Source organism: Erythrolamprus reginae, chromosome 2 (assembly GCF_031021105.1).
Source record: "Erythrolamprus reginae isolate rEryReg1 chromosome 2, rEryReg1.hap1, whole genome shotgun sequence".
NCBI lineage: Eukaryota > Metazoa > Chordata > Lepidosauria > Squamata > Dipsadidae > Erythrolamprus > Erythrolamprus reginae.
Window position 1 is genome coordinate 210927603 of NC_091951.1, and position 15254 is coordinate 210942856.

The 15254-nt window shown below is 41.2% G+C and overlaps 1 protein-coding gene across 7 annotated transcripts in view; it reads left to right on the forward strand.

Moving 5' to 3' along the window:
* ELAVL3 (ELAV like RNA binding protein 3) overlaps positions 1 to 15254 on the forward strand; it is a 101322-nt gene extending 86068 nt beyond the window's left edge. For 4 of the 7 annotated variants that reach the window (XM_070741715.1, XM_070741709.1, XM_070741713.1 and 1 more), the window contains exons 3-7: positions 3867 to 3970; positions 4800 to 4953; positions 6378 to 6603; positions 11159 to 11197; positions 13641 to 15254. In XM_070741715.1, the coding sequence (XP_070597816.1) occupies positions 3867 to 3970; positions 4800 to 4953; positions 6378 to 6603; positions 11159 to 11197; positions 13641 to 13989 (872 nt within the window). In that variant the 3' untranslated portion in view covers positions 13990 to 15254. The remainder of the gene's footprint in view (positions 1 to 3866; positions 3971 to 4799; positions 4954 to 6377; positions 6604 to 11158; positions 11198 to 13640) is intronic. The other 3 variants (XM_070741710.1, XM_070741711.1, XM_070741712.1) reach the window with 3 other exon arrangements.

Sequence of the window (15254 nt, forward strand, 5' to 3'; positions counted from 1 at the left end):
TTAGGAAAGATTTAAAGATTTATGTGTTACAGATTACCATTTTGTCCAGCATCCCCAAGACTACAGGAGGACAAGGAATGTCAAGTCTTCACTTATGCCACAATAGTTGTGGAAACCCTATTTGAAAATATTAATAGCATCAATGTTTGTGGGTTTAACTTATTATATTCTTTTAATTCAGCTTCTTTCATAGCATATGGCAACCCACATGTATTGACCCACATTGCATCTAATATATTTGTGACTTATATACTTACTGCCAATGATTTGCCTATATTGTATGTAATTAAAAGGTTTGAATAATGCATGTGTTGTATTTCTGAGCAATCCTGAAATAATATTCCCATTATTTCCATGAAACAGTCACAAAAATCTTCATCTAGAATGGGTGTTTTCTCTGACACAAAACAGAACTCAAGTGCCATAAGAGTTACCTCAAATGTTGTATTCCCTTTGTGTGGTACAATGAATATTACACTCCTAAATATTTGCATGTCAATGGACATAGGCAATATGAAATAGCAGAGGGACAGAGCTGTGACATCAGTGTCTTGATGTCATAACTCAAAAATACTTTTTGCAGGAAAAAATAGTACAAGATTACTAGTCATTCTGTCCCCTAGGGAAACTTCATTGAGCAACTTCACACGGCTGTGTTTTCCTTGGTGAGCACTTAGTATATTCAACTGTATGCTGTGTATATTTGTATGCTCCACAATAAGAGCGTTGTGTCTCACATTTGGAGATGCCTATTTGTGTTTTTGTTAGATTCATCAAAAGACATTCATTATTGCAGTCTTCTGTTATAAAACCTGCACAACCTGTCGCTTTTATTGAACCACTAGATTGGTTCCTTCCACAATATTTGCTATGTGGTTGGCAACTGCCATGATTTTCTGTCAGTTAAAAAAAATGCCAAATTGCCAGCTTGTGCCATGAAAATTTTTCCCAAAACAAAGAACAGCATCTTCTTCATCAACCCCAAAGGTACCATGGAATTTGAAAGCAACCAGGTTTTGTGTGGTACTGAAATCACCCATTCTGAATGAAGATTTTTGTTGGAAATATGTTTCTTGTAGTAGTAATCTTGTTTTATCAACGATAGATAGATAGATAGATAGATAGATAGATAGATAGATAGATAGATAGATAGATAGATAGATAGATAGATAGATAGACAGACAGACAGACAGACAGACAGACAGACAGACAGACAGACCCCCTCCTCTCTGTGGCAGCCCCTCAAATATTATATAGATAGATCTAGATATCATATTTGAGGGGCTGCCACAGAGAGGAGGCAGTCAATCTGTTTTCCAAAACACCTGTTTGGTTTGTCTGTTTGCCTATTTTTTCCCCCATGCCAGGTTTCCGTGAGGCCTGTGTGCATGAGCGGGGAAAGCAAGGAATCATGCATATGCACAGAGGCAGTGTTGTTGGTGGGGATTGTACATGGGGAGGAGGGAATGAGTGTGGGCATAGATGTGCCTGCTAGCACACACATAAACACCCTTTTCGCACATGAACCAAAAAAGGTTCGCCATCACTGATATAGGTCAATGCAGGATGCCTCTAGTGTAGGCCCTTAACCATTGATATATACTTCTGTGTTTCTTTATAGAGAGCATGGAGAGAGCATTATTTGAGAGGGACTGAATGGTTATATACAAATAGGAGATGACTTATTCAGGTAGTCCCCACTGAAGATTTATATGCACATTAGATTTGTATGCCGCCCCTCTCCAAGGACTCAGGGTGGCTCACAACAATAGTAAACAATATATAACAAATCCAATAATTAAAAACTTCGTCTAAAACCTTTATCATTAAAATAATGACACAACCCAATCATACCATACATAAATCCTATTAGCAAGGGGATACATCAGTTACCCCATACCTGGCGACATAGGTGGGTTTTCAGAGACTTGCGAAAGGCGAGGAAGGTGAGGGCAGTTTTAATCTCCAGGGGGAGTTGATTCCAGAGGGCCGGTGCTGCCACAGAGAAGGCTCTTCCCCTGGGTCCCACCAGGCAACATTGTTTAGTCAATGGGACCCGGAGAAGGCCGACTCTGTGGGATTTATTCGGCCGCGGGGATTCATGCGGCAGAAGATGGTCCCAAAGATATTCTGGACCGATGCCATGTAGGGCTTTATAGATCATTACAAACACTTTGAATTGTGACCGGAAACTAATCGGCAACCAATGTAGGCCACGGAGTGTTGATGAGACATGGGCATATCTAGGCAAGCCCATGATTGCTCATACGGCTGCGTTCTGCATGATCTGAAGTTTCCGAACACTCTTCAAAGGTAGTCCCATGTAGAGAGCGTTGCAGTAGTTGAACCTCGAGGTGATGAGGGCATGAGTGACTGAGAGAAAAGACTTCCTGTTCAAATAGAGTCGCAACTGGTGCACTAGGCGAACCTGTGCAAATGCCCTCCTCGCCACAGCCGAAAGATGATGTTCTAAAGTTAGCTGTGGATCAAGGAGGATGTCCAAGTTGCGAACCCTCTCCGAGGGGGTCAGCAATTCCCCCCCCCCCCAGGGTAATGGACGGACAGATGGGATTGTCCTTGGGAGGCAGAACCCACAACCACTCCGGCTTGTCAGGGTTGAGTTTGAGCCTGTTGACACCCATCCAGAACCTAACAGCCTCCAGGCACTGGCACATCACTTCAATTGCTTCGCCGACTGGACATGTGGTGGAGATGTATAACTGGGTATCACCAGCATACTGATGATACCTCACCCCATGTCCTTGGATGATCTCACCCAGCGGTTTCATGTAGATATTGAATAGCAGGGGGGAGAGGACCAACCCCTGAAGCACCCCACAAGGGAGAGACCTAGAGGTCGACCTCTGACCCCCCCACCAACACCGACTGCAACTGCGACTTACTAGAGAGGTAGGAGGAGAACCACCGTAAAACAGTGCCTCCCACTCCCGACACCATTCTTAGCTCCCAAGCAAAATGGAATGTTATATAATTTACCTAAGTGATAGAGAGGAAGAAGCAAAGTACAATACAATCTCTTCTATACTAGTACAATAATTTTGAATCATCTGAAAAAACCTAATCTATTCACTGCCATCACACAGATACTGCGTCAAACCTGTTATCTCATCTGCAATATTAAATTTTAGATCAGAGACATCTGAACTTGATTGAGGCCCATTGTGTGATTGTGACATTATTACAATAGACACTGAATATATTGAATGAAGTGGTAAGAGCCGGGATGGCGCAGCAGGTAGAATGCTGTACCGCAGGCCACTGAAGCTGACTGTACATCAGCGGTTCAAATCTCATCACCGGCTCAAGGTTGACTCAGCCTTCCATCCTTCCGAGGTGGGTAAAATGAGGACCCGGATTGTGGGGGCAATATACTGGCTCTGTTTAAAAATGCTATTGCTAACAAGTTGTAAGCTGCCCTGAGTCTAAGGAGAAGGGCGGCATTAAAAATCAAATAAATGAATAAATAAACATGTTATACGAACCTAGCCGCTTACTGTATTCTCCCACAATTTATAGTATTCCTTTTGTCCCCTTTCAGTTATTTCTTAGAGAATAAATTAGTTTTCTCTTGAGATAAAAGTTTTATCAGAATTTTATTTTAATGTATTTTTGTATTTTGAGAATTGTCCAGCATAAGTGTTTGCTTTTGTCATTAAGAGATTGGATGTTGTATTCAATGCACAAACTCCTGAACTGAGAAATTTATCCTGTCTCTGTGCCTTTTTTGAAATATTATTATCTGATTATTTTTGTTCAGGGTAGGTTCGTCAAAGAATATTATTTATTCCCATTTCTTGCTTAGCGTCATCTTTACTGTATTTTTTTCTTTTTCTCTACACTCCCAGGGCAGAGTTTAGGCTACGGCTTTGTCAACTATGTTGATTCCAATGATGCTGACAAAGCAATCAACACCTTGAATGGACTCAAACTGCAGACAAAAACAATCAAGGTGAGGAGCACAGGGTGTGAGAAAAAACTCCTCTTAAAGGCAGAGCAGAGCTCTATGCCCAATCATGTCTAACCCACTGCGAACCTGACAACATGGATTGGACTGAGAGAAAATTATGGGTCCAAAGTCACCCCATTGGCAGAACTAGAACTAAGTGTCTCCTGGCTTTTATGCCAACACTTTCACTACACCACCAAATTGACTCCCCCCCCCCCACTACACCTTTAAAGATTTAAAGAACTACATCTTTAATCTTCTGGAATTGAGGCTCATTTGGAGTTTTGAGAATACAGCATAGGCATCATTTATTACATAACATTGATTGATGGTAAACACTTGGCTTTTTGGCCCAAAAGGGTGCCGGTTTTTTACTATCCCTACTCACTGTGTGCACACCAAACTCTCGGTTGCAGCCTTTCCTCACTTTTATTTTCAAAGAGTTTCCTGGGGCCCAATTTGTTCCATGGAAAGAGGGGTGGTGCTACAGGTTGGCCCTTTGCTGTGTGGCAGGTTCTAATTTTGTAATTAGACCATCTTATCTTCTAAATATACACAGGGATATTGCCATTTTCTTCCCAAATGCTTATGGAAAAAAGGATGTCTGCCCTATAGAGCCCACAGTTAAGAGTTTACAGAAAGGAGATGCAGAAAAGGGAAATAGAGGTCAAAAAAATATACCAATAAATAAGAATCTTGGCTCCCCTCCAAAGAAAGTATTTGTTTTGTTTTGTGATAGCAGGTTACTTCATTTGATGCAAGAATAGAATTCAGAAAATTGTTCTTTGCTTCTTTCTTGATGGCTCTTGTAACTATACCTTCTTCCCACCAGGTGTCCTATGCACGTCCAAGCTCTGCTTCTATCCGTGATGCCAATCTTTATGTCAGTGGCTTGCCCAAAACCATGAGCCAGAAAGAGATGGAGCAGCTCTTCTCACAGTATGGACGCATCATCACCTCCCGTATCCTTGTGGATCAGGTCACAGGTAACATAAGAGCAGGGATTTTACCCCACACTAGTGCCAGTGTTGAGAGATGAACTAAAGCAGGGAGTGGGGCACCATAAGAAAGCAAGCTATGTTACACATTGAAAGTTATGCATATATTTGTAAGTATAATTGCTTTGCATGATGCTGTTTGTCATGTGCTCAAATGTATATATTTTACTGCTGATGTGTATCCTTCTGTTATATATGGATCACTCTTACTTCTGCAGTGACAAGCAAAGAACTCTGCCATTCTATAATTCGGGCGGGCAATGGGTCAGGGCGGAGAAGCCAGGGGCGCGTTTGGCCGGAGGCACCTACTGCCGCACCTCCCTGCCCCGCCTCCCCACGGTGCCTCCGGCCAAACGTGCCCCTGGCTTCTCCGCCCTGCCCCATTGCCCGCCCGATCCGCCCACTCTCCTCCGCCGCCGCCTCCTGCCTTGGGGAGAGCAATCTGGAAGTCCGAGACTGTGTGGCTTTGCGCCATGAAGAGAAAACGGCCGACTTTTCCCTGCTGCCGTTTTCTCTTCATGGCGCAAAGCCACACAGTCCCGGACTCCCGGATCGCTCGCTTCTCCGGTCAGCAAATCCATCTGCCCAGGAAAGCGCCGCGCTGGCTGGAGAAGCGAGCGATCCGGGAGTCCGGGACTGTGTGGCTTTGCGCCATGAAAAGAAAACGGCCGACTTTTCCCTGCTGCCGTTTTCTCTTCATGGCGCAAAGCCACACAGTCCCGGACTCCCGGATCGCTCGCTTCTCCGGTCAGCAAAGCCATCTGACCAGGGAAGCGCCGCGCTGGCCGGAGAAGCGAGCGATCCGGGAGTCCGGGACTGTGTGGCTTTCGGCCGGGTTAACGGGAGGCGGCGCGAGGCCCGGCGCTGGGGACGTCTGGGAGGGCGAGGAGGCTGATGGCTGCTGCGCACTCCACTCTCTCTCCGGCTCTCTCTCGCTCTTTCTTTTTCTCTCTGTTGCTGGCGTGGTGAACGAGAGAGAAAGAGAGAGAGAGAAAAAGGAGGGGAGAGAGAATGAGAGAAAGAAAGCAAGAAAAAGAGAGGGAAAGAAAGCAAGAGAGAGAGAGAAAGAAAGGGGGGAAGGAGGGAGAGGGAAAGACATAGGGGGAGGGAAGGAGGGAGAGAGAAAGAGAGCAAAAAAGAGAGGAAGAAAGAAAGAAAGAGGGATGGAGAGAAAGAAGGGAAGGAAGGAAGAGAGAGAAAGAGGGAGGGAGAAATAGAGTGAAATGGAGGAAGAGATATTTTTTTTGTCCAAACTTTTCTTTAGCCCCCCCCCCCGCCCCCCCCTTCAGTATTCCCCAGAATTTTGAAAACATGAATAATGTGCCGCGGCTCAAAAAAGGTTGGGAAACACTGGTGTAAACTATCAGAATATGCAGTAATCAGCATTAATGTCCCCTTTTCTCGATTTGTAGGTGTGTCTAGAGGCGTGGGATTCATTCGCTTTGACAAGAGGATAGAAGCTGAGGAAGCCATCAAGGGGCTGAATGGACAGAAACCGCTGGGTGCTAGCGAGCCCATCACAGTCAAGTTTGCCAATAACCCCAGCCAGAAGACAGGGCAAGCATTACTCACACACCTGTATCAGACCACAGCCCGGCGGTACACAGGGCCTTTGCACCACCAAACTCAGCGATTCAGGTGAGACATGTTGCCCTCTACTCTGTTGGAGGGCTGAGTGGTCAGGTCTTCTCCTCACGCAGTGCCTTGTAGCTATTGTCTCTCTACTTGAGGGAGATGTAGTTTTCAGATCCCATACTTGGAGACATTCATCTTTAGTCTATCTTTAGTCTGTCACATCTGGGTACCATTAGTCAACAAACAAATAAAACAGGAGACACCTGTTTCCTTCTACAGTCTCTTGGCAAAATCATATCAGTAGCTTCTTAACAAAATGTTTCTTGAAAAAAGTAATCCATGGGTCTTGGGTCAGATAAAACAGTTCTGCAGACTGTTTCTTAAGATACATTGGATTTCTTCCTTTTCTTTATAAAGCCTTATATTTACAGCTGATGGCCACAAAACAGTGCAAAAAGAGAGAATTTTTTTCTTTCTTGTAAAAAAAAGGACAAAACTCTTTCTATGCTTTAATTAGTCTGCAAAGATTTGTTTTTTGTGGAGTCCTCTGGCTGCCTTAGCTGCTTCAAGGAGGAATTTGCTGGAACAAAAATTCCAAAAGTAGAAAAAACATCTGAAAATTGCTTTTGATAAAGGAGAGAGTAGAACAGGTAGTTCTGGATCAAGCAGCTTTTTAATATCTGTAATATCTTTCTCCTAGCAATTTTTGTAGCAGTGACTCTATTGTCCTAGCCAAGAATTTCTGGTATTTTAACTCTGCTAATGTAACTGGAGATTGAGTTTTAATGTTGAACCTAGAATATTGCCAGATTCCTCTCCCAAAATTAGAGTGTCATTAAAAAAAAAACAGTCTGGGGCCTGGGCAATGCTATGTATCAAGGAGAAAGATCCAAGGCTCCTGAAAACATTTACCTGTGAATTCTTTTTCACCCTATAGGTAAACAGAAATAGATTTTGCCCTGCAGAATTCTTTAGCCTATGCTATGATCAGTTTGGAAGATACTTGAATAATCAAAACAAAAATGGTGTAAACTTTTGTTTTGGAATGTTTGCTTGCAGCTTGAAATCTGTGTATATAGCTCACATTCAATGTTTTCTCCTGTGTTTCTCACATATTATGTGTGCTAGGATTCTTTCAGACATAATATGTTTTCTTTACACAGAAGTATAGAAAAGCTGCCCATTATATGTAAAAATAATGCAGATGTTTACCTTTCCATTTGTAATCATGACTTAAAATACAACTGGAGAAGTAGATATATTAAATTTTTATTTCTGGTAGTGTAAGATACATGGATTTACATATCCTTTCCCATACTTTTATGGAAAAATAATCATGTGAGATTATCCCTTTTCATGTAACATTGTGTGGCACTCATATGGTATTTTTATTCATCACCCATGGTATCGCCAAGGCTCAGCAGTTGTTCATCCTTCCAATTTATAGCAGCTAATGGCCCCATTTTATGACTCAGCTGAACAACTGAGTCTATATTGGTGGCATAACATTAGCTTTTTAGGTATGAGTCTATCATATTTCCTGCCCACCAGTATAGGTTTGCAGCACTAAATGCCAAGACTTGAGGCCTCCTCAGGAATGATCTGAAGCAGGGAGCTCTTATGTTACAGATGACTCTTTATAAAATTGTATTGTCTGTGGCTAGCTGATGTAACTATTGAAGGGAGGTCAAGACAGCATGGATGGTGGATTTTATTAGGCATTCCATACTAGGCAGTACTGCCAAGAATAAGAGATTTTGATATGATTTATGCATGCTCAATTTTGGTAGAAAAGACTGTAAAAAGTAGCATACTGGCTTGTAGAAGAGGACAGAATTAAAACAGTGAGCATTTCTATCCTCTGAATTTAAAAAAAATACTATACAGTACTTGTTTTTTAGGCTTCTTATTCTTACTGAGAAAAATGTGTGTGTGTGTGTGTGTGTGTGTGTGTGTGTGTGTGTGTATTTCCCAGGGAGCCATTATAGGTGTTTCCTTCTGCTTCTAGAGATTACCGTATTATTGCATTGTGAGATGAAATCCAAGGATATTTATTTCTAAGAGGTTGGCTTGGGCTTAGTCTTTTCTGCTCCCAATCTATTGGGAGCTGTAAATGATTTTGTATTGCGTTTTTGGTGTTTCAGACTTAAGAGACCACAAGACAGAGACAAAAAACCCCCAATGTTATCTCACCATGCATTTTTGTTGCAGCTCATTTTTCCATTCTTTTATAAAGCATAGATAATTTAATTCTTTGGTATTCTAGTTGAGAGTTGGTTATCAGTTGTGACTTAGTTGAAGAGAAAACCAAAGGATGTCTGTTGTTTTTATCTATTGTTGATAATAATCATCTTTACATCAGAGGTAAAGTTGAAATTTCTAAAATCCTGCTGATTGTTATGAATATACTTTTAGGGCTTGCTGCCTGCCTGATTATCTTCGCTTGACTTGTAAAACAGCTATCTAGTTAGAAATATCACAGTGGAAATTTATTGATCCAAATCCTGGGTTAGGAATTCATCTCAGACAACTGACTTCCCACACTGTGAATGAGATCAGACACTAATGTCTACTATCCAGGAGCTGGGAGAGATAATTCCTGAAGAAAACAGTCCCAAAAATGTAAATTTCAGGGAATTCCTTGTAAGTCAAATGAAGGCAAAGCAGTTATTACAGTCCTGCTATTTCTGACTAAACTGTAAAGCATTTAAAACATTTAAACTAGTCATGTTGGACAAAGTCAGTAAGTGTTCTTTGAATTGTATCCTTTGTCTTCTAGTTATTTGCCAACTAGCTTTGTGTGATAACATGGCTAATTTAACATTCTTCATTGAAGGACTCAAAAAAAGAAGCTGCTTACAATTGTAAAATATGCTAGGCCACTTGCTCCTATTTCAATGGGGTACTTTTAAACCTGTGTGTAGTGGATTTGGGGATTAGCTCTCAGGTAAAATAGTCTATGTTTAATATTATCAATGAAATTACCATCATGTCTGTCTGGGAGTCAAAAAGCTTGCAATTCATGTTCAAATTATTTTGAAAATGCATGTAATGCTTCATTGCATTATATTTGGCCTGATTTGTAGAGACAGAAGACAAAAATAGCAAACCAGCCCTAGTATTTCCTCTTTCTTTGTTTAGATGATACTCTGACCATCAAATAATCTCCAGTAGTCTCAAATTATAGTTATGGGTAGATAGAATCCAGGAATCCTGTATATAAATCTGCCCCCAAAATCAGAATACTTGATCTAGTAATTATTTTCTACCAGATCTGCTAAACAATCTATATTCAGTAGATATAAATCCATGAAAAAAGGAATTTGCTAGGAATTTAGTTACTTTTCCAATCTGTTTGATGAAGAGCTGTGTATGCCTTGTGTTTGTGCATTAAGACTGGACTGAATGGTAGTTCAGGATCACTTGATTTGAATTTGCTGCTCATGCATTTCTACCCATACATAAATGTCACATATAAAAGCATGGTCTTTGCATGGCATATAGTGTAAAATCCATACAAACCCATAGAACATTGAACATAAGGGCTTCTTTTCCCTTTCCCCGTGCCTTGGCTAATTAATTTTACAGTATTTGGATAAAGCCATAATAATACTTGAGTCTAGACAATGTACTGTAGTTCTACCATCACATAATTAACTGCTGCACTTGGAAAGCAGCAAAATGCCCCAGTTAAAAGGACTTTATTTCTGAGACATACTTGTAAATCTGTAGTAGAAAAAAATGCTACATTGTACAAAGCAGGCAAATATTTCTATTTTTTTTTAAATGCACAATTTGTGAAAGGAAGCTTTTAAAATCTTCCTTTTTGCACAAGGTTCCTTGAAGAACTAGAATTGTAGAAACACATACAAGTACAGGTGAGGAACGCTTGAGTTAATATAGGCACAGGGAAATTAGAAATTCAAGAAAATTAACTGAGAAGGATTAAGTTCTTTGATTTTGGCAGTGAAAGCTCTAACAACCAAGACACTTTGAGATATTGTCTAGCACCCACAGTTATATATTGCCAAAGAAAGAAAAACCTTTTGATCTTACAGGATAATGGGAATCTTATTGTACTACAGAGCCAGTATGTACATCCCATGTCAAGAGAGTTACTATATAAACTCTGGGCCGCCATGTGGAAAGGAAAGTCCGCTGTGAAAATGGGGCTGGGATGCCAAAATGAAAATATAAATATGTTTGCATTGTACACTTCTATTCTTTATGTGTCATGTTTTTAAAAGGAATGAGTGTCAGAAGCATCCTCATCCTCATTGTGATGTTTGAAATACAACTTTCACTGACCATTAGTACTTAATGCCTCCCATTTCCTACACTTTCTAGCATCATGAAAAAAATAGATGTGTAAAAATACGCAGAGCACCTGATCCTTGTTATTATTTTTGGATTCCCCTCTCCCAACCAAACTATAAGACACCAGGGTTTCAGGATACAGTTGTGCACACACATTAAATGGCAACTTCTGCTAGTGACAGAATCCATGTGCTGCCTTTCTGCTGCACTGACAATCAGGGCAGATAACCTCACAGGACCCTTTTGTTACGAGATTGTCTACTAACAATGGCCTCTCCTCATCTTCCTCTTCCTCCCACAGGCTCGACAATTTGCTAAACATGGCATACGGCGTCAAGAGGTAAATAGCCTTCCAAAGCCTACGCTCCTCGCCCCCTCCTCTTCCCCACCTTGGCCTACAGCACAAGGCTGGATTTTTAAAAGGTGATCGGTCAGGGCAAACCCTGCTCCCCAGTCAAGAACTTCCTTTTCTGCCTTGCCAAGGCCTCCCTCCAACATAGCCATGCTTCCATTTTGTAGAAACCCAAAAGAAGCTGAGGGTTGTGATTGATCAGACCCAACACTGAGAATTGGAGGGGGCAGACTTTCCTATAGAGGAGGGCCATTTTCTTTCCCAGTTTGAGCCATGTTTAAATCATCACATAGACAACATTTGGTTGCTCGATCCAGTGCTTTTTCCCTGTATATTGATATTTTCTTTTTAATCACCAAAAAACCCCAATAACCCTTCCACACTTTCTTCAGTGAAGATGGGAATTGAAAAGGAAAAGCTAAAATCCCTCCAATTTCTGACTTAGGCTGTGGAATTCAAATGTGTGTGTCTTGAGGACACACAATAGTCTTTCATGTGTTCTTTTGGTTCTGTTTTGGGTTTGGCTTGAGAGAAGGGCTGGCTGTTTGCTCAGATGACTGGCTGTTCTTTATGATTTTTGGTCCTGTGTTTCTTAGATTTCATTGTGTTGAGTGCTTCTTGGTTTCATTTAATTCCATTGCTTGTGGGGCAGAAGCTAGTGATTGTTCTAAAAGTATATCAGAAAAGCAATAACCCATTTTGTTTTTCAATTCACGGGCACCCTTTGAGACCCAAAAGTTTTTTTATTTGTTTGAACAATGAGATCTACGCAGATAACCGTCTCTTCCATAGAAAAATTGGCATAGCTTCTGAAACTGTCAGGGGTCTCCTGTCCAGACACGTATCCAGTTCATCTGTTATTATGTTCAACAGTGCTAAAGCATTGTGTGTTTAAACTAAAAAATATTCATTGTATCAGACTATATTCTTCATTTTAAGCTGATATTTAAAACATTTGCTGCCTTAGCTTCCTTCGTGAGAGCTCCAATCTGCCATGGAGATTCCTGACAATGTTCAGCTGCATCCTCAGATTTGGCAAAGAAAAGCTGCCCATTGTGTAGCTCTGCCCTGATTCAATCCATATCGACTCTCAACCTGACCATAATAAGGGATAATTTTTATCAAGGGTATAAAAGCATGCATCCATGTTCAAATTTTGAACCCAAAGATATAAGAGCAGTATCTGATGCCTGCTTACTCAAAAATAAGTCCCACTGAGGTGCATGGGGCTTCCTCTGGTAAGTGTGCCTGGGTCTTTAGCAGCAATCAGCTAAATCTGAAAACTGATGCTGACTCAGGCACCTACTTGGCTAGTTTAGGTTGAGGAAGTAGCATCACTGAGCCATTATCCCTATCAGTCACTTTCTGTTTAAAATGTTTGGCTTAGCAAGCATGCAATTGGGATACATTCTGCATCTGGAACAAAGTTGATCCAGCTGAGTGTGATCCAGAAAGGTGTTTGCACAATGTGTAAAACTATGGTTTATTTAATAAACCACAGTGGCTATGTTTGCCCATCCTTACAAGCCACATTCTGGACCTAGAACAAAGTTGATTCAGTTGGGTATAGAAATGGTTTGCACACTGTCCAAAACTATAGTTTATTTAATAACTCACTGTTGTTATGTTTACCCAGCCCTACAAGCCACAGACAAGGAAACTGTATATAGACTTGGCACAATCCTCATAGAGATGGTTTATCTGAATTAATCAATTAATTCAAGTTATTCAAGAACTTTTTAGCGGGGAGTGGGGATTGTGGTAGATGGAAGACAGGACAGAAATGTGTGGTGGGCTGTCCCCTGCCACTGTCATAAGGTTTGCTATATCTCCATCTGGTTTTGGAACTTATATTGCAACTATACTGTTACCTTGAATTTATCTTAAATAATTTATGGAAACCTTCATTTTGCAAACAATACATCAGCTTTCCATCCTTGCAAAAATGATGGTTACAATTCACTTTATTACAAACCCTTTCATAATATGCTAGTGTGTTTATTTAGCTCTGAGGAAACCCAATAGATAAATATTTCTTCCATTTTGCAAGCAGTACTAACCCAAGTTAGGGAGAAATATATTTGAAAAATGTTAGCTTCTAGATTTTCCTTGGTAAATAAAAATTATGGAAATAGAATCATACAATTTATGCCAGCTTCCTGGCATAGATAAAATCTTAAGAGAAATTGCCTCTCTGATGAGTTCCCTTTTCAGCTAAGAATGCTAGATGAAAATGGGCACTGCTCCCTTTTTAATAATAATAATAATAATAATAATAATAATAATAATAATAATAATAATAATTTATTAGATTTGTATGCCGCCCCTCTCCAAAGACTTGGAGCAGCTGGGGGTTGTCACCACTGTCCCTAACCTCTCTGTGATGCAATGAACTTATGCTGGCAGAATGCCAGCCTTACACCCAAAGTAGTCCTCTCTCCTTGATCTCCAGGTTCTCTCCTATCACGATCGACAGCATGACCAGTCTGGCAGGAGTCAATTTGACCGGGGCCTCCAGTGCTGGCTGGTGCATCTTTGTGTACAACCTCTCTCCAGAGGCAGATGAGAGCGTCCTCTGGCAGCTCTTTGGGCCCTTTGGAGCTGTCACCAACGTCAAAGTAATCCGCGACTTCACCACCAACAAGTGCAAAGGCTTTGGCTTTGTCACCATGACCAACTATGATGAAGCCGCCATGGCCATCGCCAGCCTCAATGGTTACCGACTGGGTGACCGAATCCTCCAGGTTTCCTTCAAGACCAGTAAGCAACACAAGGCATGAGTGAGAAAATGCACCAGAGAGATGGGGGGAGGGGGGAGCAACAGTGTGCTGGAATCAGCTCTCTTCCCCAACTCGCCACAAGAACGGAAATGTTCATTGACTCAATGTTGCAGAATATTCAACCGCCAGACACCGTGATCTTTGGGAAGCAGGAGGCTCCTCCCCCTCCTTCTCCCCATGCCCGACAGTCCAGTGGGAAGCACGGATGCAGCAACTTGTCAGCCACTTCTTGAAAATTAAACCCTGTTCTGACAGCATGCAGGGGTGACATCTGCTCAGAATAGGATACCTCTCTTGTTTCTATGCTTGGTGACCCCTCTCTCTTTCAAGGCTTTCTTAACATACATGCCCAGGTCTGAAGCTTTCTCCAGTTGTCCATATATCTTTCCCTCTATGAATTCCACACCTGTATATGGTTCCTTTGGTGGACAGTTTTTCTGACCCTGGAGGATGAAAAAACATTCCTGGTAAAGCGTGATAGAAATGCCCCCTTCATGTTAAAACATTGTGAACTAACAAATCCAAGAAGGTCATGACTGTTACTCTGAGCCAGCCGAGGGGGAGGAATTAAAAAGGTTCAGCTCACCACCTTTGTTCTCTTATGATGCAAAAAGAAAGAAAGGAAAAGAACAAATGTGGTTGGAGGAGATTGTACTCATCTCATTTGTTGGTCTATGTTAGTGATACAGGTTCTTAATCCCGCTGTTTCCCTTGGCCCCTAATTAGAATGATGCCATATTTGGGAAAATAAATCCAACCTTTTATGTCTGAAAAGAGGGTACTTCCTATTTGATTCCAGAGAAAACTCATTCCCTGGGAAAAGAAGAACCATTTTACACTCGTATGTTGTAAAATTTGCTGACCAGGTTTTGAATATTTGCTTATTTATTTATTAACTACTTTACATTGAAATGAAAGTTTGGCCAGAGTGATGTAAAAAAGGGCAGCCAAGAATTTGGCATCAAGATTTCTAGAGTCTTTATGGCTTCTAATCAGGTTGTAAGGACTATATAAGTTTCTTACGGGTCAGAAGTAGGGACTTGCTATTTGAGACGTTATGGGGCAGTAAATTAAACATTTTATTTTTTTTCTTCCCCAAGATGAAATGTTTTTCTTTTCTTGTAAAATGATATTTCATGAAGAATTTATAGAACCAAGCACAGGGGAATGAAATCGGCCCCAGAGTTTGATCATTGATAACTGAATACATTGAAAGGTATTTTGGGCAAATGGAAGATGGTTAGTATGGCTGAGGTCTTCCTTTC